The sequence below is a fragment of the Mauremys reevesii genome, linkage group 8 (assembly GCF_016161935.1).
Source record: "Mauremys reevesii isolate NIE-2019 linkage group 8, ASM1616193v1, whole genome shotgun sequence".
In the NCBI taxonomy this organism is placed as follows: Eukaryota; Metazoa; Chordata; order Testudines; family Geoemydidae; genus Mauremys; species Mauremys reevesii.
In genome coordinates this window covers 80,987,426-81,011,269 of record NC_052630.1, presented here as the reverse complement: position 1 = coordinate 81,011,269, position 23,844 = coordinate 80,987,426, and the positions used below count along the sequence as shown (strand labels likewise).

General features: G+C 40.0%; 1 protein-coding gene across 4 annotated transcripts in view; it reads right to left on the bottom strand.

The window, feature by feature from the left end:
• Window positions 1–2,667: 2,667 nt before the first annotated feature.
• Window positions 2,668–23,844, bottom strand: part of LOC120371091 (SSX family member 2 interacting protein) — a 41,659-nt gene continuing 20,482 nt past the window's right edge. For 2 of the 4 annotated variants that reach the window (XM_039486597.1, XM_039486599.1), the window contains 10 exons: window positions 22,777–22,887; window positions 21,556–21,691; window positions 20,283–20,358; window positions 20,025–20,202; window positions 16,342–16,492; window positions 7,790–7,926; window positions 7,117–7,296; window positions 5,226–5,337; window positions 3,067–3,187; window positions 2,668–2,828 (listed from right to left, as the gene is read on the bottom strand). In XM_039486597.1, coding sequence (XP_039342531.1) covers window positions 2,744–2,828; window positions 3,067–3,187; window positions 5,226–5,337; window positions 7,117–7,296; window positions 7,790–7,926; window positions 16,342–16,492; window positions 20,025–20,202; window positions 20,283–20,358; window positions 21,556–21,691; window positions 22,777–22,887 — 1,287 coding nt within the window. In that variant the 3' untranslated portion in view covers window positions 2,668–2,743. The remainder of the gene's footprint in view (window positions 2,829–3,066; window positions 3,188–5,225; window positions 5,338–7,116; window positions 7,297–7,789; window positions 7,927–16,341; window positions 16,493–20,024; window positions 20,203–20,282; window positions 20,359–21,555; window positions 21,692–22,776; window positions 22,888–23,844) is intronic. The other 2 variants (XM_039486600.1, XM_039486601.1) reach the window with 2 other exon arrangements.

Genomic DNA, 23,844 nt, shown 5'->3' with positions numbered 1-23,844 from the left:
CTTTAACAGGAAACTAACTAAGCTTCCCAGCGTCTCATCATATACAGAACACCATTTAATTAATTTAAAACAACAGCAGCACCTAGTGGCATGCTGGAATTACCAGTCTTATCATAGAGCTTGAATAATCAATTATATGAATACAGAATAAGAATTCTATACATGACTTTAAACTCCTGGCACATTCCTTCCTCCCTTGTGAGAGATTTTTACAGCTTTGAATATGTTCTTTATTTAATGGAATGCCTGAGAGCATAAATTGACCAGGCCAAGTTCTGCCCATTGACTTATGAGGGTTCTTGATCTTAACCCCGTGGCATTTGGGAACTGTTATTCAATTTCAGTAGAGGAAATGGCTCAAACTCACATTGATTAATTGGGAGGAAATAGAAAATCAAGAACTATATTGTTAAAGATGCTGTTATTTTGAAAAACCTATGGCATTAAGACAATCTGAATGACTGACCTCCGGAAAGGATGGCTAAGAGGCCTTGAGCCTTCTCTAGGCAGACCAAAATTCACAATGCACGTGGCTGCCTGCATCCTTAAGAGCGCTTCATGCAGAAGATATTATACCTATGCTCTGGAGTTTACACTGACTTCCAATTCATTTCCGGTTGAACTGGAGGTGTTGGATTGACCAGGAAAGTTCCAGTGGTTTCCATCTTGGCTCCTTTAGTGACCTCTTCCTTCCCCTCCCTTTCCATGTGATACCACAGCAGTTGAGATCAGCTGAGTCACCTGAACCAACTGCACCCAGGTTTGAAGGAGACAGAGCCAGTGGCACTGAGAGCTCTTACTGCTGGAGTTCATTTCCCGCCCTTAGTCTGACACAGGCACACTTTTCTCAGGCTCTCTCTGAAGGGGTTGGGCAGGCACATGTACATGAACATATACACATGACAGAGACCAAAGAGGGGTTACATTCATACTGGTTTGGGGGTGCAAGGGTTTTGACATAGATAAATGATAATTTGGTGCTGGAATATATTAATTGCACTTAGAGCAAAGACGAGGCACGCTTTAAAAAACCAAAACAAATAAAATTACACTAGACCAAAATTACACATGTCCAAAGAAGAGAGATGACAAATGAGAATTAAGGATTGCTATTCGGGACCCCAGGGCTTCCTTGGCACAAAAAGGAAGCCTCTGCAATTTAACTCTGCAAAGCAGCAATGCCTTCACAAAACGTCTCTAGATCTGTTTCATTAGATGCTGATTTTAGGTATAGGCACCTATAACACAGGGCTAGAAGCAACACATTCTACTAGTAAACTATTTATGCATAGTAGGCTAAATGCCATTAACATCTTAACAATGCTATCCTGCTCTGAACTACTGTACCGGGAAGGAATGGAAACATTTTTACCCAATAGCGACCTTGACTGCCTCAGTTGTCCCTTCAAAATAAATCAGTTAACTCAGAAAACTTTTCTTCTGTGATCATAACAGTTGTGATTCTGTAGCAGTATTTATGGCATATGCCTCAGTAAAGTACCTTAATATGAAAGAGCCAAGGAAGCTCCAAATGGAGAAGTGAGGTCATGAAATGAAAAGCAATCACAGAAGACACCAAATGCTTTGCTGTTGGTACCTCAAGTTGAATCCCGTCCCTTTTATCTCTTACACAGTTTCAGAATTCTGTCATATTCTCTTCTTCCACCCTCCCTTCCACACTGCAAATTTGTATTTTTATCTCTACCTACCCTTTCGCTAAGACCTCTCCCTTACGTACGACCACTTCATGGAGTTATGATCAAAATGGATTTCCTTAAATCAAGGCCAAAGTAACTCGAGTCCATTAGAAAGAAAAACACACCATCCAGATTTGTTGATGTAGGACCATGACAGTTTACAATTGGTTAATACAATAAGATCATGCTGGACCGCAAAAATTGAATGCACATAACATAGGTGAATACATTTCTTAGAATATACTTTGCACATTTATTGTCCAGTTATGTTTCAAAGAATTTGGTTCTTGACTGAAACAATTACAGTCTAAAACATCTGTAAACAGAGTATCACTATAAAACCAGCTTAAATTTGCATGTAAAATACTATGATTATAGATGCATGTTTCATTTCATGGCATCTTAGCAGAATCATTTATACTGTCTATTTACAAACATATAAAGATCTTGCACTTTAATCATTGGAAAGCTATGAAAGAGGTACTTTCAAGTCACATGACTTAATAAATATATAACCTGCTTTGTTAAAAATCTACAATATACTGTACATTCAAGTTGAGACAAAAGATTCAATGCTAGCTACACTTGATATAAATGTACATTTACAATAATTAAACAATTCCTAAAAGTGCTACCTTTGTCTGCGATGAAAAGAAACACTATGGTTCCAGTGTTTCATTTACAACCAAAAAAATCTCATACATTCCTTTATTCACAGAATCTGAGTGCCTGTTACTAGAATATCCAAAGCTTTTTCTTTTTATTTAAAAAAAAAAAAATCTCTCAAAAGTTGCAGACAAAGAAGGGGCAAGAAATTGTTTAAAAAATAAAAAAAGTCACACCCAAACACTGCAACTCATTTCATCTCTTAGCTCACTGAAAGGATGATCAAACTCATAACACCCTGTTTCACCTTAGAAAGAAAAGTTTATGGACACATTTCTTTAACAAAAGACAGCAGACAACCCTAGAAAGTCTAAGGCAGTTTATCTATATAACAGAGAACATGAACTTTAGAAATCTTCTGTGACTGAGGTCTTGATGCATTATTCAGTTTCTGCTTTGTTGAGTCCCTTCCATTGCTTTGGCTTGCTGTCTTCAGTAGTTTTATTCAATACAACACTCGAATTGCTGGAAAGAGAAAGTTAAAGTGTAATATTCTCTTTTACAAATATAAGTAGAACAATGGTTTTGATAGTGGTTGAAAGTTGTATATTAATTATGCTAAATAATATATTCCACTGTAACTCTTGTCAATACCTAGTTCAGAACTTCCCCAAGCTATGGTCCCTTTCTCTAATCACTATACTCCAGCTGAGCAGGTCACACACACTATAAAAGTAAAGACGGGTGATATCATTTCAGATACCTGTTGTGTGGGATATGCTGAATTGTCTGGCAAAGTTCCTCTGAAAGAGGTACACTAGGCAAGCAGTGAGGTTTCTTTTGCCAAGACCTGAAGTTCATTAGCTGATTGTCTGGGTCAGAACCTGCAAGACATACAAGTATGTTATTAAACAACAATGTAGTTATGAAAGTATCTAGAGAGAGAGGAATTCTTCCATGACTCTTATCTTCTCCCAATCATAAAAAAATAATAAATATGTACATTCATTATTATTAAGGCTACAATTTTGCCATGGATAATTTTAGTAAAAAAGTCAGACACGTCACAGGCAATAAACAAAATCAAGGCAACCGTTACCTGTCCCCGACTTTTACTAAAAACATCCCTGGCAAAATGGGGAGGGAGGAGGGTCCTGCATCCTGCTGCACCCCCCTCATCTCCCACAGCAGCTGCGAGCTACAGGGACCCCATTGCCCAGTGGCTGGGAGAGGTCCCCCTGCTGCCCTTCAAGGCTACAGCTGGGGAGTGGGGGTACCCCCAGTGCCCTGTAGGGCTAGGAGATGTGGAGAGGGGGTTCCTTGCCAGCAGCAGAAGATAGGGAGCTGCTACTGAGCAGCTCTGGGGTCCCTCTACTGCCAGCAGCTGGGAGCTTCGGGCCCCCCCCACATGGCCGCTGAACAGCTCCAGGGAGCTGTAGGGGGGCTGCAGCTCGCAGCAGCTGAACAGCCGCAGGGGGTACCCCTGCCAGTGGTGGCACTTGGGGACCTGCTGGGCCCCTCTCCCACCCACTGAGCAGCTCCAGGGTCCCTCTGCTGCCGGAGGAGGCTGGGGACTCGCAGGGTCCCCGTGACCACCATGATAGAATCTTAGCCTTAATTATTATTGGATGTATTGGACTAAAAATGATATTGAAATCAGCATAGGTACACACACATACACTGTACTGTTATGTTTTTGTAAATATTTAACTTGAAAACAAAAAAACCAGGAATACAAATAGCCACACTGAAGTCAATGGGACTATTTATGTGCTTAAAGATGCTCATATGAGTGTTTTCTGGATCAGGTTTTTACTTCTTGTTTAGCAAACCTTATTTCAATTGATTCAAGGATTACTTTTGAGTCCAGGATACCTGGCAACACCCATGCAAAAGTCACTTATGTCAACATGAAAGCTCATAAACTAGCCCAAAGTCCAAAGGAAATTAAACGGAATAGATAGCATTGCTTAGCGCTTTCTATTCTAGTCCCTCATTTAAGTGAATGAGAAGATCTGTATTAACTACAATGGGAGGTGGATCAGGCCCTGTAATTCCTTTTCATTTTTAGATTTGAAAAGACTTCAAAAAGGTGGGCAAGCAGAATTACACAGTATTCCATGGCACTTCTTGTAGGGTTATAGTAATTTGGAGTGTAACATAACAAAGCCTTAAAAATAAAGTAAAAATATATAGTTTTTAAAAATCATTCTAATGAAAACCGTTATGTAAAGGTATCCAAATAGCATTATATCAAGATGATGATCCTTTAAGTGGCAAAGGAATTCTTTAATTTTTATATTCTTATATTCTCTCAAATCTAAGCTACGGGCAGGGCTGTTTAATGCTACATTCCCTCTTAAAATGCACTTAACTTCCACACACACAAAAATCCCTAAGTATGAAAACAGATCACGAATGCTATAGCACACAAGTCTGACACCAATAAAACATTCTTTTTTAATGACAGCACCCAAATAATCTTATTTCTTTCCCTAAACATAAATGTTTTATACCAACGAAAATAATTCCACGTAGAGAGAGGTCTATAGGAAGACCGGGGTGCTGCACATTGGAGGGAGCAGCAGTGCCTCCCATTTGATTCACTAATTAAACATGCTATTTAATGCTAAGAGTTATGTTATATAATGGACATTCAACAGGGCCCTTCTCAAGGGGACGTTTATCATGTAGTCATGACTGGATTATCAAGATTCCCTTCTTAGGTGAACTACCAGGAGAGCCTAGCAGCCCTGACTTGCACATAGATTTTTAATGTTTTTTATCTATCACATCATGAATTCTCTTTATACTTAGGAAGTCTCCATTTCCTTGTGTATGCATCTTCCAGCTGAGAGAAACAAAATAAAACGTAAGGATAGTTTTATGAAATGTACAAAAGTTAGTGAGTTAAATACTTGCTTCCTGAGTAGGCACTTTGAGTTTTCACATGTTCAGAGTTCTTGTGATCAGAAGTCATGCTCAAAAACTGTTGCTTCAGCCAAGCCCCTCTATCTTCTTCAAATGCCTTTCTCTGAAAAGAGAAATGTCAATTTATATTCTGTACAGAAAGTGGTAGGTTTATAATGATCGATTTGCTTTGCATGTACAATCATAAAGTGAAGTTCATTCTTATATTGAAAAAGTGGGCAGTTTAACAGAGACCTACAACTGTGAGATCCCTGAAAGGATCAAATGGCAAGGGTGTCTGCAACTGAACCCCATGGTTTGGCTCACAAGGATGTGCTAAGAAGGTCCTTGCAAGTGCCTCTCACTTTACCTTAGGGCAGGGGTTCTCGAACTGGGGTCGTGAGGTTATTACGTGGGGGGTCGCGAGCTGTCAGCCTCCACCCTAAACCCCGCTTTCCCTCCAGCATTTATAATGGTGTTAAATATATTAAAAAGTGTTTTTAATTTATAAGGAGGGCGGGTCACACTCAGAGGCTTGCTATGTGAAAGGGGTCACCAGTACAAAGTTTGAGAATCGCTGCCTTAGGGCTTTTGGCCGGGAAACTACCAGTCAGATGCTAAACCCACCTTCTATGCAGCTGCCAGAAACAACTACAGCTCAGTGGCGTAAAGGCAAAATAAATAAACTGGTAAACTAACCTAAACTCAACTCCACATCCCCCCAACGAGAAGTGGGTAAACGCTATTTACCCTCCACTACAATACTACGGTACTGATCATCTCGCAACTCCGAGTGACTTCTGGGAAGAGAAAAAAGAGCTGGAAAGTAGTCCTGACTACTCCCACCCAAATCTGAGAGAAAAGAAGGAAGGTTTCCCTTTCACGTGACTCTGTAAGCAAGGGAGGAGAGAAGTGATGTCAATATCAGGCAGTCCTCAAAAATCCAGATGGCAGCAGGATGGGGAGGAGACAGTTCCTGAACCTCTTAAGAGATCAGACAAACAGGAGATACCAAGGAAGAGAGAGGACAGGATGTAAGAGCAAAGGAGCAAATTTCCCCATTGGGAAGAAGAATTTTGAACATGTCCAAAGGAGACACAACAAACCCCAACTCTAGGCTCAGGGGCTGCTGCAAATTTTTCATAAAGATCTACATAGATCACAGTACAGAAACAGTATTAAAGCATAAGAGGAGAAGCAGTAGCAAACTTACGCATGCAGTGATGCTGCAATCTGGACTATAGGTTTAGACACATTTGGTTAAACTTAGCAATAAGCCTGTGATACAGTTTAAGAGCAAATCCTATATACTCTCAAAAAATATTTTTATTAAGATTGTAAGTAAAGTGAAAATGTGGAGAATTTTATAAAGTCTTACTGGAACTGAAAAATATTGATACAATGTGAATCATTACTATGTATGTACCTATAGATAAAGTCTAAGGCCAGTATGGATGTATGTATGTAGGTAAGTAAAGAAAGAATAGAGTGCCTAAAGTTAGGTTCCTAAGTCTCTATTTAGAACCTAAATAAGTGACCTTATTTTCAAAAGCACATGTGCAGATATTTGAAAATCTTGGCCTAAGCTTATAAAAAAAAAATGAAAATTAGTTATCCTAGGTCAAGCAACTGTATTTGGCAATGTCTGTATACAAAATGTAGTATTCTGTTATGGGCGAACAGAGTGATCCATCATATTGTCATTAGTCCTGCATCACATGGTTTACAAGATATGGCGGAGGAGAGATCTTCCAATAGAAAGACAATAGCAAAGGAATAACAATACACACAAATGCATAGTTTCAACATTGGCTAAGTTTTTCTGCGTACTGAGGTTACAAGACTGGCTAATCTTCAGTATTAAAGATCAAAGGCCTATAAAGATACCCTCCCTTTTGAATACCTCAAGTCCTAATCTAATAGCAGCTTCTGTAAAACTTCTTCGCTCTCTCTCAAAGTTCTTTTTTTGTTCTCTAAATAGTTTCCATTCTTCCTGGAGGCGCTCTCTTTCTTCCAACAAATAACAGTCCTGTAGTAACATAGAGGTATCATCATCATCATCACATGGAGACATAAGCTGCTGCTGTAGATATAAGGAACACAAGTCAGAAATGTTATTTAGAAATCACGATTCAGACTTAAAATATGTTTTTACAAGTTTAGATTTAGATGCGAGCAAAAGTTTATTACATGAAAGACAAACAGGCTTGGTTATAAATGGGCCACTGGCACAGGAAATTACGAAGTGTGGAAGAAAAAACTGCAGAAGGCAAACAAAGAAGTTTAGCACCCTATTCAGAAAGCTTTGGAAAATAGATGAGATAAGCTTTCTGAATAGGTTGCTAAACTTTGTTGCCTTCTGCAGGTTCTCCTTCTATATGTTCTAACTTCACAACAAAATACTGTTTGCCAAGGTGAGAGTCACATCCCCTCTCCCTCTGCTCCAGCCTCCACCGTTATCAAAAGCAGGAACACCCAAATAAAAGGAGACATCATTAGAATGATGCTTCAATTCCTACCCGAAGAAGGGAGAAAGAGAAGAAAGTAGTTAAAAAAAAAAATCAAAAGATTCCGACCTGTAATAGTTGTTGCTGAGTTTTGATCATTTCTTTGCACTGCTGAATTTCTAATTCTAACTTTTCAGTTTCCAGTTCATGGTCCTCTCTTGAAATTACATCGCTGCCATTCAAAGCCCCTGAATGCGCACGTGACACTAAAAACAGGAAAAAAGAAAAAAAAATTTTTTTTATATATAAAGTAAAAGAGGCAGCCACTGGTAATGTCTTTCAATAAAGATGCTAATTTAAGATAAAAAAAGGTTTACAAAATAAATTAAAAGGCATTTTAATATGTATCTGTCCAACCTCGGAATTTGAAAGACCCTGGATATGTCTGAATAATCACAGGAAATACTGAATAAGTTCTAGCAGAAATATACAGTACTGGATCTCTACACAATCAGCCAGATATAAATTACAATTCAGTGGATCATTTTATTACAGGGAAAGACAATACCACTGAATTACCCTTAACTATTTCACAATTTCTGGGCTTAGCAACTGTCTCTCTGGACCCCTACTTGAAAAACAAGTAGTGTGCTTTGAAGGCAAATAGTTCAGACAAAGTCAGATAGGAAGAGTGAGGGAAGAGCCCATTTAAAATAAAACAAACTCTCCATGGTTTAAATAATACTTTTAGTATAAATCTTGTTACCGAGCTATTTGAAGATACTGTAAAGAAAAGCAAGTTTAACAGGTTTTGAACAAAATAAAAACAAATATTAAGAAATCAACACTCAGACAAGACAACAAGAACAACAAAATAAATTCAGGGAACTATTTCCTCATTACACATCTTAACTTTTGGATTATCCTACCCACTCCTGGTATGAAGAGGTCACCATTGGGTAGCATATAGACCAGGGATAAGCAACCTATGGCACGTGAGCTGATTTTCAGTGGCACTCACACTGCCCAGGTCCTGGCCACCGGTCCGGGGGTTCTTCATTTTAATTTAATTTTAAATGAAGCTTCTTAAACATTTTAAAAATGTTATTGACTTTACATACAACAATAGTTCAGTTATACATTATAGACTTATAGAAAGAGACCTTCTAAAAATGTTAAAATGTATTACTGGCACGCAAAACCTTAAATTAGAGTGAATAAATGAAGACTTGGCACACCACTTCTGAAAGGTTGCCAACCCCTGATATAGACAGACATGCACCATGATCTGCCATTCTCTCTCTGGGACAGAGAGTCCTTTTAGCCTAGGTATTAAGAGAAGTCTTTGGCCTGGTCTACACTACGCGTTTAAGCCGGTTTAAGGAGCGTAAAACCGATTTAACGCCACACCCGTCCACACTAAGAGGCCCTTTATATCGATATAAAGGGCTCTTTAAACCGGTTTCTGTACTCCTCCCTAACGAGAGGAGTAGCGCTAGTATCGGTATTACCATATCGGATTAGGGTTAGTGTGGCCGCAAATCGACGGTATTGGCCTCCGGGCGGTATCCCACAGTGCACCACTGACCGCTCTGGACAGGAATCTGAACTCGGATGCAGTGGCCAGGTAGACAGGAAAAGCCCCGCGAACTTTTGAATATTTCCTGTTTGCCCAGCGTGGAGCTCCGATCAGCACGGGTGGCGATGCAGTCCGAAATCAAAATAAAAAAAGAGCTCCAGCATGGACCATGCGGATGTGATCGCAGTAAGGGCAGGCAAATCTGTTCTATCAGCGCTCCGTTACAGAAGACGAAATTCAAAATCATTTTTAAAAAATCTCCACACAGACGCCATAGCAGGGACTCAGCGCACTGCTGCGTGACAAGCGTAACGGAAAGCCAAAGAATCAAATGGACGCTCATGGAGGGGGGACTGGAGCGGGGACTGGAGGACTCAAGCAATCCCACAGTGCCTGCAGTCTCCAAAAAGCATTTGTATTCTTGGCTGAGCTCCAAATGCTGCTAGGGTCAAACACAGTGTCCGCGGTGGTTCAGGGCATAGCTCGGCAATTTACGCACCCCCCCCACCCACCCCCAGAAGTGAAAGGGAAAACAATCCTCTCTTGACTCTTTTACATGTCACCCTATCTTTACTGAATGCTGCAGATAGACACGATGCTGCAGCAGTCAACACCAACATCCTTGCTCCCCCCCCCCCCCACCATGGGTGGCTGATGGTGCAATATGGCTGATATCCATCGTCATCATCAGCCTATTGGCACATGGGGCAGTGCAAAAGGACTGGTAACCATGCCGACTAGCATTCAGTGAGGTCTATCATGGGCGCCTGTGTAAAAAGCTCCTGATTTTTCCTGGTAGATGGTGCAGTATGGCTGGTAACCGTCTTCATCATAGCAACAGGGGGCTGAGCTCCATCAGCCCCTGCCCTTCATCTGTAAAGAAAAGATTCAATTGTCCCTGGACTAGCAGCGGGATGCTGGGCTCCTCTCCTCCACACTGCTTAATGTCCTGTCTGGACTATCATAGCAGCTGGAGGCTGCCTTCCACTCATTTCTCACTAACAAGTCACTGTGTCTTATTCCTGCATTCTTTATTACTTCATCACACAAGTGGGGGGACACTGCTACGGTAGCCCAGGAAGGCTGGGGGAAGAACGGAATCAACAGGTGGGGTTGTTGCAGGAGCACCCCCTGTGAATAGCATACAGCTCATAATTTCTGCTGGATCTGACACAGAGCAGCTGTGCTCTCTGGTTCTATGATACAGTGGTTCTCTAGTACACTTGCCCATATTCTAGGCAGGACTGATTCTATTTTTAGATACCAAAAAGGAGGGATTGACTCAGGGAGTCATTCCCAATTTTGGCTTTTGCGCCCCTGGCTGATCTCAGCCAGGGGCACTTATGACAGCAGCAAATGGTGCATTGCAAAAGGACTGGTAACAATGATCATCTTATTACCAATTTATGGTATGGTAGATGGTACAGTATGGTAGATGGTACAGTATGGCTGGTAACCATCTCTGCTGTCACGCAAAAGCAAAAGCATGCTGCTGTGTAGCGCTGCTGAATCGCCTCTGTCAGCGGCATCTAGCACACATACGGTGACAGTCTCAAAAGGCAAAACAGGCTCCATGATTGCCATGCTATGGCATCTGCCAGGGCAATCCAGGGAAAAAAGCCGCAAAACGCTTGTCTGCCGTTGCTTTCCCAGAGGAAGGAGTGACTGACGACATTACCCAGAACCACCCGCGACAATGATTTTTGCCCCATCAGGCACTGGGATCTCAACCCGGAAATTCCAAGGGGCAGGGGAGGCTGCGGGAACTATGGGATAGCTACGGAATAGCTACCCACAGTGCAACGCTCCAGAAGTCGACGCTAGCCTCGGACCGTGGATGCACACCACCGATTTAATGTGTTTAGTGTGGCCGCGTGCACTCGATTTTATACAATCTGTTTTGCTAAACCGGTTTATGTAAAATCGGAATAATCCCGTAGTGTAGACGTACCCTTAGACTCCGGTGGCAGCCTTTGCCTAGACCACAAGCAGGCTCCCCACTGCCTACTAATAAAGTCTCTCCAAGATAGCTTCTGAAGCTTGCATTCTACATTTCCATGGAAACACCAGAACATTCTACGGCACCTGCCATTTCAACTTCAGAGAGTACATTGTAGCTCACAACATATGTGCCTCATTAATCAGAATTCAGATATTTTAACCACAATAAAATGATTAGTATGACACATGAGTGGCCTACACAGATCTCAATACGAGATCAAAAGCTGAACTTGTGCAAAGCCTTATTAGCTCTTGAATTTAGTATTGTAATAGCAATATTATGACCAAGAAAGGTCAGGTCCTTTGCATATGAGGGTGCAAGTCCTATACAGGAGGGGAAAAGTAGTTCCTGTTCCCCATTCCCAAAAAATGTTATTAGAAGTAGGTGAGTGAAAAGGTCAAAAGGTCTGCATGGACTCCTCCTGATGGTCGAAATGACAGACTGGACTTCTACATAGAGTGCTTCCACAGATGTGCACAGGCTGAAATTGTGAACAAACAGCATCGCTTGCCCCATAACCTCAGCCATACAGAACGCAACACCATCCACAGCCTCAGAAACAACTCTGACATTATAATCAAAGAGGCTGACAAAGAAGGTGCTGTAGTCATCATGAACAGGTTGGATTATGAACAGGAGGCTGCAAGGCAACTCTCCAACACCACATTCTACAGGCCACTATCCTCCAATCCCACTGAGGAGTACCAAAAGAAACTACACCATCTGCTCAAGAAACTCTCTGCTATAGCACAGGGACACACACACACACACACACCCAGAGCCCTGACCAGGGGTATTCTATCTGCTACCCAAGATCCATAAACTTGGAAATCCTGGACGCCCCATCATCTCAGGCATTGGCACTCTTACAGCAGGATTATCTGGCTATTTGGACTCTCTCCTCAGACCCTATGCTACCAGCACTCCTAGCGATCTTCAAGACACCACCGACTTCCTGAGGAAACCACAATGCATTGGTGATCTTCCTGAAAACACCATCCTGGCCACCATGGATGTAGAAGCTCTTTACAACAATATTCCACATGAGGATGGACTAAAAGCTGTTAGGAACAGTATCCCTGATGAGGCCATGGCACACCTGGTGGCTGAGCTTTGTGACTGTCCTCACCCACAACCTTTTCAGATTTGGGGACAACTTATACCTTCAAGTCAGCGGCACTGCTATGGGCACCTGCATGGCCCCACAGTATGCCATTTTTATGGCTGACTTAGAACAATACTTCCTCAGCTTTCGTCCCCTAGAGCCCCTCCTCTACTTGCGTTACATTGATGACATCATCATCATATAGACCCAAGGGAAGGAGGCCCTTGAAGAATGCCACCTGGATTTCAACAATTTCCACCCCACCATCAACCTCAGCCTGGACCAGTCCACACAAGAGATCCCCTTCCTGGACACTACAGTGCAAATAAGTGATGGTCACAAACACCACCCTATACCCAAAACCTTCTGACCGCTCTACTTACCTACATGCCTTCAGCTTCCATCCAGAACATATCACATGATCCATTGTCTACAGCTAAGCCCTAAGATACAATCGCATTTGCTCCAATCCCTCAGAAAGAGGAAAACACCTACAAGATCTTTATCAAGCATTCTTAAAACTACAATACTCACCTGCTGAAGTGAAAAAACAGATTGACAGAGCCAGAAGAGTATCCAGAAGTCACCTACTACAGGACAGGTCCAACAAGGAAAACAACAGAACACCACTGTCCATCACATATAGCCCCCAGCTAAAACCTCTCCAGCACATGATCAAAGATCTACAGCCTATCCTGGAAAACGATCCCTCAATCTCACAGACCTTGGGAGGCAGGCCAGTCCTCGCTTACAGACAGCCCCCCAACTTGAATCAAATACTAACCAGAAACTATAGATCACACCACAGAAACACTAACCCAGGAACCAATCCCTGTAACAAACCCCGTTGCCTACTCTGTCCCCATATCTACTCTAGCAACACCATCAGAAGACCCAACCACATCAGCCACACCATCAGGGGCTCATTCACCTGCACATCTACTAATGTGATATATACCATCATGTGCCAGCAATGTCCTCTGCCATGTACATTGGCCAAACTGGACAGTCTCTATGTAAAAGAATAAATGGACACAAATCAGCCATCAGGAATGGTAACATACAAAAACCATTAGGAGAACACTTCAATCTCCCTGGACAGTCAATAACAGATTTAAAAGCAGGGTGAATAAAAATCTATGTTGTTTTTATTAAAGTAAAAAAAAAAAATCAGAATTTTTAAATTTACAATCAGATGTTCTTGATAAAATTCTTTTTGAGGAAAAAACCTATCTAAAGATAGTTTTAATTAAGATACATTATAGATCAAAAATATCTCATCATGGAATAGGGATTATAAATTCTAATTCTATAGTACGAGACAATATATTCATGCAATGTTTAAGAAAAGTTTTGTAAATGAGTTCCAATTGTTCATGGATTAGGGACCCAATCTTATGGTTTCCAGAGGCTTCTGTATAGATTATTTAGGTTAATCTTTCTATCTACCCAATGGGACTCAGTGCTCAGTCTAGAAGATACCATCAGAGATGCTTAGTTTTGCAGTTCTCAAACTGTGGATTTGTGTCTCCAGAGATAACATGCTTATTAACAGAAAAAATGTTTTTAAATAAAATATAGAGGTTAGAAATAACAGACCTCAACCCTATTGTCCCTCTGCAAACTTGTGTACACAGGGTCAATCCCCTACCTCTCTCTAAAAGTGCAAAGTTTCAGAAAGTTCAATGAACAGAAGATTGTTGGGGGCGGAATAGATCTGGACAAGGAGAAAAGTCTGGAGATAAATTTAAGAAGGGAGGGAAAGGCAGTAGAAGCAAAAGTGAAACTGTTTGAACAGCATATTCCAGAAGTCTTGAGGTCTTTCTGAGTGTAGCCTTCATTGATTTGAGATCTACCATACCATTCTCTCACTAGAAGGGAAAACCTGTAATGGCAGCAGGCCATGAAAGAGACCCAGTTTGGAAATATTTTAATGAAGTTCCTCTACCTGTGACGAATATGTATTAAGGTTGTAACAACCAACAAGAATGCACTTTTATGTCGGAATCCATGATTAAACAGAGTCTTCCTGACCAATAAATCCACCCTGTTTAAAAGTAGCCATCCTTCAACAAAAAAAACTTCAAAAAACAGACTTCAAAGAGAAACTGCAGAGTTACAATTCATTTGCAAACTTAACACCATTAATTTGGGTTTGAATAGGGACTGGGAGTGGCTGTCTCACTACAAAAGCAATTTTCCGTCTCTTGGTATTGTCACCTCCTCAATGTGGGAGCGGACCACATCCACCTTGACTGAATTGGCCTGGTCAACACTGGTTCTGCACTTGTAAGGTAACTCCTTTCTCTTCATGTGCCAGTATATTTATGCCTGTATCTGTAATTTTCACTCCATGCATCTGAAGAAGTGGGTTTTTTTACCCACAAAAGCTTATGCCCAAATAAATCTGTTAAATCTTTAAGGTGCCACCAGACTCCTCATTGTTTTTGTGGATTCAGACTAACACGGCTACCCCTCCGATACCTAAATACAAATGTTAAGCATTTTTATAATATCATGCTTAGATCAGAGTCTCAAAGCAAGTGACTCAACCTGAAAGATAAGGTTTTAGACATTTTCAAGGCAGGATTAACATTTTAATTGAAAAACATTTGCCTTTTTCCTCCATGGCACAAAACGAATTCCATTCAAGAAAATCAGATTTCCAAACATCACACCAAAAAAATAAAAAAAAAATAAAAGCCAGTTTCTACATTTATACTGAATCAGGTAAACTGAAGAAACCTTTTAACTGAAAGTTATCCAGTTCTTCAGAATCCACTATATTTTTGGAGTTATTAATTTCATTATAAAAACCTAGAGGGGAGTTACTGTAATATAGCCTATTTTTCATTGGAAAAGTAAGGGCTCAATGTATTCTATGAGCTTTATGAAGGAAACACGGATCAAATGAAAAACATTAATACAATATTATGGTTATAACCTTTCAAACATTTACCCCAGGAAGGGGGAGGATTGGAGAAAGATGTCTTATTTCCTACAACAACCTCCCCCTTGCACGTACATAATATTTTTTAATTATTATGTTATGTTACTTTAATTTCAATGTGCAGACATAGCCATTTGTATATCTGGATGACTGCATTATGAGCCAAATCTTGATCCCACTGAAGTAAGTGGCAGAACTAATGACTTTAATGGGAAGAATTTGGACATTGGTGCACACATACAAAACCAAAATTGACGACAGAAACACCGCAAACGTGCAAAATGATCTTTTTACTCCGTACAGCTGCCTCTCAACCAGTTTCTCCTCTACTCCCAAACCTACCAAATCAATATTCTTCAGAACAAGCATTCTCAAACATCATCATAGTGTGGACAAATTTTAATACAGGCATTTTTTCATTGACTATCTGCCTCCCGTTCACAGTTTTGTGGGTGACCTCCCTGCTTGTTCATGATTGCATAACATCCATCTGATAGCTAATGGAACATTAAAAATATTTATGTATTTTAAGCTCTCTCTAATGCTATTTAGCAGCTAGAAATTAATAGAAACTAGTACTATGCCACCAGCCAGTTCTGCCTAGAAAGCCATGTGAAGCCCAAAAACTTTGAAAATGATTTAGATACTTTTTGTGCTTAATTATTTCAAGTTCTTTTATTTTCACTACACTGGTAACTCAAATAGCCAGGATGACAGACAACAGAAGTCAAATTTAACACAGGCCACCTTTCTGCTGAAGCCAACAATGAGAGATATCTTCCTTCAACAAATGATAACCTCAGTCAGGGATAACAGTGTTGCTACATGAGAGTTTCTCAGCCCTCCTGTAATTAAATCTTTCGTATTTCTGTTGCATGGCATTTGAGGCAACCTACCGTGTCATGATTTTTTTTAATGTACTTTAAAAAACTTTCTAGCTTGGGTATTGTTATATCAAATGGGTCAGAGTATAACAAACAACACTATGGAAATGGAGTTGCCACAAACATCATGATGCAGAATACAGGCTTATGACGACACTCACCTTGGTTATCCAGTTTTTCAACATGATTTTTCAGCATTCTCCACTGCTTTCTAATGCTGTTGGTAAGCTGTTCTCGCACAGTTTCACAAGAAAGTTCCCACATATTCTCTTTATTTAATTCTACAGCATCTTCCTCCATGTCTGATAGTACCTGTAAAAGCAAAAACAAGAGTCTGCTGAAAGTAGTCCCTCTATATTTTTCTATGGGCCTTATTCACTGTATGAGGGAACAGGAATCTGAGTTTCCATTTAAGTGCATTTGCCCAGTTTGGACATGGCAGGGAGTTTGACTCCCTAAATGCATGGATTTCAGGGGTTCTGCAGGGCAGACCTTCCACATTACTTCCTAGCTGCCCTTGTCCCCTAATATGCAGAATTAATATCAGCCAGCAAGATACTGAATACACAAACACACATACCCCTCCCTGAAGTAGAGATTTAAGGTTCCGAGGAGTCATGCTGCTAAATCTCCTGCCTGGCAGCTGCCCTTGAAACACCAATTCTGGGAGCGAGGAGCTCACTATGCAGCATGTGACATGTTTTAAAAACAAAGGGGCGGGGTTTGTATAATCTTATATGTGGGGATTACTCATCTAGACAGAGGCAAAGAATTATCCTGTAGAGAGCAAGTAACTGGTTCTGCCTCCTTATCCATAGTACACCGGTGGGGGAAAAAGGCAAGATGAGTGAGAAGAGGGGGTAAAGTACAGTGAACAATGCTGTGGAGCCACAATTCCCTTGTCCCACTTCTCTTTAGTATCCCTAGGCCTGATGCACCCAATGTAAATCCTTTCTACTCAGAAGCAGATAGAAAAGATTGGACCCTAAATTAATTCAGACAGATAAAACTGACGTGTTTAAGGATGGAAAAAATGGTTCCTCTACATATGGTGCAACATTTACTCACTAAATGAAATTTAGTGCTTCTGGGGGTTTTGGAAACCACAATATCAGCAAAGGAAGGAATTGAGAGAAATTTAACATTCTACCTAATTCCATCAAGACAATTTTTCTTGAGGTTCCTATGTGTATAGTGCCTAGCACAATGAGGGCCCAATCCTGACTGGGCCTCTGGCCGCTACTGTAGTAATAAATATTAATATCAGTAGTACCCTAGTCCAAAGCTCTGCATTCCAGGCCAATAACCTCACATGACTCAATATAATGCTGCTAAGTAACAAGAACCCAAGCCACCGGTGTGAACATTGGGACAGCAAAAGATGTTCAGGGTTTTTTGTTTTAAACCAAAGTTCATTTAGGCAACCTTGTTTTGAATCAGCAATAACTGCTGTAAAAACAAAACAAAGAACCTCAAATCGTTATAGGTTTCAGAGGGGTAGCGTGTTCATAGAATCATAGAATCTCAGGGTTGGAAGGGACCTCAGGAGGTCATCTAGTCCAACCCCCTGCTCAAAGCAGGACCAAACCCAACTAAATCATCCCAGCCAGGGCTTTGTCAAGCCTGACCTTAAAAACCTCTAAGGAAGGAGATTCCACCACCTCCCTAGGTAACCCATTCCAGTTCTTCACCACCCTACTAGTGAAAAAGTTTTTCCAATATCCAACCTAAACCTCCCCCTCTGCAACTTGAGACCATTACTCCTTGTTCTGTCATCTTCTACCACTGAGAACAGTCTAGATCCATCCTCTTTGGAACCCCCTTTCAGGTAGTTGAAAGCAGCTACCAAATCCCCCCTCATTCTTCTCTTCTGCAAGCTAAACAATCTCAGTTCCCTGCTAAACAATCTCAGTTCCCTTAGTTAGTTAGTCTGTATCAGCAAAAAGAACAAATTTATTTGGGCATAAGCTTTCGTGGGCTAAAACCCACTTCATCGGATGCACAAATAATGTGTTCGTCTCTAAGGTGCCACAAGTACTCCATGTTCAAATAGTTACGTTTTCCTTTTTTACACATATAATTTAAGTAAGTTTCTGATCATTGGATTACTGTACATAAGTATCAATAACTAGCACTGCTTTAGTTGGAAGTCTACCAGGAGATGATTATAATTCCATTTTTAGAGGTTTACCAAAATTTCACCCCGGAATGAGTGTATTTTACATTAAGAGGTCTTTGCTTAGGAGCACAAGTTAGCTTTGCCCAGTATAGACACACATTTATTTTTCCCCCATAAAGTTAATGATTTTATCAACTTTTTAATATTCATATGAATTTTCTAGACAAGTAAAAAAATAGTTAATACTTTGTGCCTATAACCTATGTCAAAAATGAACCCAGGGCTGCTTTTGACTGTGAGTATTTGCAAATAGTTAATCCATTAGACCAACTAGATTTTTAGAATATACAGAAGTAAAAAAATTGCTGAAATATTTGCATTTGGAGAGCAGCTGATGCATATGCCCCATAAGTAGAGTCCTGCAAATTAACAGATATCCTCATCTGCATATCAATTTTTGCGGCTCACAGATCAGATGCAGATACAAATTTTGTAACCACACAGAGCTCTACACATAAGTACTTAGCAGTCGCTACTTAGACTCTGCTGGTTATTCATTTTACAAAGTAGCTGAATGCGCCTCCAAGAAATTAAATGAGGCTTATGTGTTTGGGGTTTTTTTTAAAGTCTGCTATAAAAAAAGTTAAACCTGAAGAGATCAACAAAGAACTGCAGAAATTTGATTCAGTCACCTAAGAACATTTCATTGCAAAGCATAAAGTCCTGTTATTCCTCCAGTTTGTCTTGGTACGCAAGCACATGTATGCTTCAGTCATGAAGCTGGATCTGCATGGGTGGCTCATAGAGTTTGGGCCGAAACCCACTGTCTTCACTGGGTCCCAGCTGGCATAGGATTCCACCCATGCATATCCATTTACAGGACTGTTAAATGTGCATATGATGCGACTCACCTGTATAAAGTGGAATTTCAACCTACAGTAAGATTCTTTCCTAAAGAAGGAGTCAGACACTTAGCATACTAATTAGAGCACTAAACATACCGTGGGCCTGTTTTGCCTGCTGCAGGATATACGAGTAATTCTCAGTGAAGTTAAGGGGAATTACTCATATCCTGTGGCAAGAATGTCGAGCCCAATGTAATATCTCAATTACAGTAAAATGCCAAAAACTACGGAATTCCCCAAAACACCACTTAATCAAGTAGCTCTTTACATCTCATCCACAATGGTTTTGACTCTAAAGCACATTTAAAAGATTCCTTTATGATTACATACATTTTCATACCCACTTCTGCCACAACATCTATAAGCAATAAAGCAATGTGTGATGGCCCCAGTGTGAACAATGGAAGGGAATTACTAGCAGAACTGAAAACCATTCTATTTAGCAATAAAAGTTTTCCTGATAGCAGCTGCAGATTTTTAGCAGAAACGTTGATTTTGAAACTGGACGTACAATTTTCCAACATAAGCACCTTAAGAGGTTGTCCAATCACATTAAGGCATTGAAAATCACCACCTAAGTCCATTTTCCATACCCAAATATTGATATGAGCAAAATGCAGGATTTGGACAGCCTACTTAGGTCCATTTGAACAGTGGGCTCCTCATGAGACACAGTAACTAGTGCAGGTGGCAAGTTTTAAGAAGCAAGGGTAATATTTTTGTATGACCTAATGACCATGCATAGTATTAGTTCAATATATAGGAGGGTTTAAAAAAAAAAGTAAAAACAAAAACAAAAACAAAACAAAAAACCACTTACAGGCCCAATGCCATCTTCAGCTCTTTCCTTAGGTTTCTGTTTCTGTGGTGGGAGAAGTGAAATCATCTCTTTCTTCATTTGCTGAAGAACTTTCTTGAGCTCAGCATTTTCCACTAGAAGCTGTTTTTGGCGTTGTTCATAGCCACCTAACAAAACTTTGTACATTTCTTCTTCATTCCTGAAAGCAGAAGCCTTACAATAAATAAATTATAAAATACACTTTGATTAAAATACATATTTATATAGGTATCAACTTACCTGGCTTCTGTTTTACCAGTTCTCCAAGCACCTCTTTTCCCATCAACTCTACCTACGTAATTTAGAACATCCATAGCTACAAATGAGAAAGGAAATTAAAGACATTTCAGAGTGAAGTAAAAATCCTCAAAGTATATCTAAATATTCAGGTAACCTTACATTTGCCTTTACATTAAGAAGTCTTACAGGACTGAATATAAAAAAAAAATCCATCTTTGGACTCACACGAGACCAAAATTTCGTGAAAACAAAACAAGAAAGGGAATCATGGAAGGAAGAGAAGAAATTTTAATGGTAGAGTTCTATGTAACATCTAAAATTAATAAATGAAAAAGACTGTAGAGTTTCTAGCATGATGGTGTCTCTTTTAGACAGAATAAACCAGGCAGTGTTGGACACTTCACTGCCCTCATTCCCACATGCTCATTTTGAGTAGTTTTGCAACACTAAAAGAGCAGTACTAGTATCTCATGCCCAATGCACTGCAGAAATTATGCTGTGCACGGAGCTTTTGTAGTCACATGCTGAAGACATCTGTCTTGGAAGAAACACTCTCACTATGTGACAGAGCAGCATAATGATCGTTATTTGTTTTATGCCTTATTAGGAAGTGGCAGAGCACCCTAAGATTTTTTTAATAAAAGTTGCAATGAGGTGACACAGAGCTGCTTCCCCCTTCCCCTCCATAAGCTGTGCCTACACTAGTTTTATTTCCTGTCTAGAATCTCCCACCTTTGCTAACATTAGTGCAGTTCCAGGCCTCCAGGTGGTTGCCAACATTTTAAGCAGTTTTGATTAAACCTGCTCATAGCTGGTGGACACAAATATAGTACTTAAAGTGCTCTTTCCAGCCCAGTCTACATTAGCACTCAGAGTTGTTCCTACCATCATCAGAGCTGAAGTGGTACTAGCAAAGGTAAAAATTATAAGGGTGAAAATGTTTTAATTTAGGAACTGATCATGATTCTCATCAGGCAGCCCACTGGCCGCCTTTGGTTTTTGCCTATCAAAACAAGGGGAGATAATCAAAAACTGTTACAGGGCATTCTTACACTAGCAAAAATAGAAGATCAGTTTTCTTTAAGTCTACGAACAGTTAAGTTTAATTAAATGCTACATATTTTATGCAAAACCTTCTCTGTGACCTACTATTTTGGATACCAAAGTGCATTCTAAGTAAGGAGCTTGGCACATTGTTAATGCTAGAAGCTGAAGTAAATATCTTGAACATGCAGCTTTACTGTATCACTACGCTGTGGAAGACTTTACTTACCTATTTTTTTATCCTTTTTGTTCATGACTAGTTGATGTAAGCGCTCTTTTAGTTTGTTGTATTCTCTTTCTTTCCTCTTCATATCATGATTGTACTGAGTAGCACGACTTGCAATAATATTTTGTAATTTTTGTACCTAAAAAATCCAAAACCCCATACATTTTCAACTAAAGTTCATGCACATACATTTCTTTAAACATAAAAACAAAAATAAAAGAGCTTGGTATAAATATTTGTATAAAATATAAATTTTAAGGCCTAGTATCTTTCAGTGTCTGTCCAATATTTTTAGCTGAACATTAAGATGCTAATTACATATGGACACCACTGGGATAGGCATTACAGAAAAGCTAATTGTGTAAATGTCTAGGTCCATAACTAGTGCTCCCGGGCATTGTTGTAATCCAAACAACAATAAATGTATTTACATGTGTGCACACACAACTCCCGCTCAGGTTTTCGCTAAGCACCATCCAGTTAATTTAGGCAAAGTATTGTTTACAGTAAACTTCCAAGTGGATTCTAGCCTCTCTCTCTTCCAGGTTCAAGAAGATATTCCAGGTTTTGGTTGCATTTTTTTTGTTTGTTTGCTCTCCTATACATATCTGAAGTGTTACTTTGGTTTTGTTATACATTACTAGAAAGGCTTTGGCAAATAGCTGGGTCTCGGAGCCTAGTAGCCAGGCTTTAGCTGACTTATCTCAGAATGATACATTAAAAAAGGCATCACAAGACTGCACGTGTACTTACGCAATGAGACCACCACCATTTTTATCATTTGAACCCATCAACCCTATTCGCACATGAATTGCATCCCATTAGCACCGTGGTTCTCAATCTTTTGTATTGGTGACCCCTTTCACACAGCAAACCTCTGAGTACCCCCCCCCTTATAAATTAAAAACACTTTTTTAAAATATTTAACACTGTTATAAATGTTGGAGATGAAGCGAGGTTTGGGGTGGAGGCTGACAACTTGTGACCCCTACCATAATAATCCCATGACCCCCTGATGGGTCCCGACCCCAAGTTTGAGAACCCCTGCATTAGCAGCTAGTATGCCAAACTTCACAATGACCACACATGAAATTTGCTATACTTCTCTCTATACAAGCCTGACTATGTATTCTTTTAAAATAAAACACTACTAAAAACCTGAGGTTTCTGTAAGATTAGTCAAAACTGTTTGAATGATTTGTGTAGATGTACAGGCTGACTCACCTCATCTTTTTCATTTTTAAGTAACTGGTGCAGATTTCTGTTCTTACATTGCTGTTGTCTGTCTCTTTCTTGAAGTCCCACTATTTCCCTTCTAGAAGCTTCCAGTTGCTCCTAAAAAAAGGACCCATAATTCAATCTCAATTAAAATTTACAAAAGAAAAAAATTAATTTGAGACAAGTTTTTTCTTGCTGAAATATCAGAAGTCCAATACACAGGCAAGGCCCCTTCGTGGCAAATTAACCTTCATTTCTACAGCAAGAGGCCTGGATAACATGGTTACCCCAGTGCAGCAGATTGTTCTATAGCAGCTCCACTTCATGGGGATTTTTACTGAGTTAAATATGGAAAAGAATATAAGCAACACAGCATTACTACTTTTAGTTTGATACTGAATGCAATTACTCTTTCACTGCCATTAAATTATTAAGTATTCAATATGCTGCAATACATACCTTCTCCATAGAAGTTAGAGGAGAAGCTAGATGTTTTGGCAGTTGGAGCTTTTATTGGCTTGGATAAGTACATCAGCTGGATGTTTCTGCTACAGTGATCATTACCACTTTTGGAGGGGGCAGGAAGGTACACACAAAAGTTACATATTGTGGGCCAAATTAGGGTTGCTTCAACACAAAAGCACTGTGAAAGTAAGATGCAGTTTCTCTCCTTGGACACACCTGCACATGGGGTAAGTAGTTTGGCTGACTTTGCTGGGGGATTAATATAATACATAAGTTACGTTTTTTTAAAGCAGGAGTGCAGTTGTACAATAGCGTTTTAATGTTACATGCTAGCATTGTTTCCATGCAGATTATATACTCCTCAGGATAGAACTGTTGTCTTCCTGTGGATTCGTGCACAGTGTCTAGAAACATGGCATCCTGATTCAAACTGTGACCTCTAGGTGCTATTGCAATACAAATAGCAGCAAAAGTGGTAGGGGTAGTCAATCTCCTTGCAAAGTAGAACTAAGGGGGCTGAATAAAGAACTGAAAGCAACAGCTGTCTTGCTAAGATGTTACCATGGAAAAGAAGCTTATTTTAGAGCGGAGACAACTCAGAATCTGCTA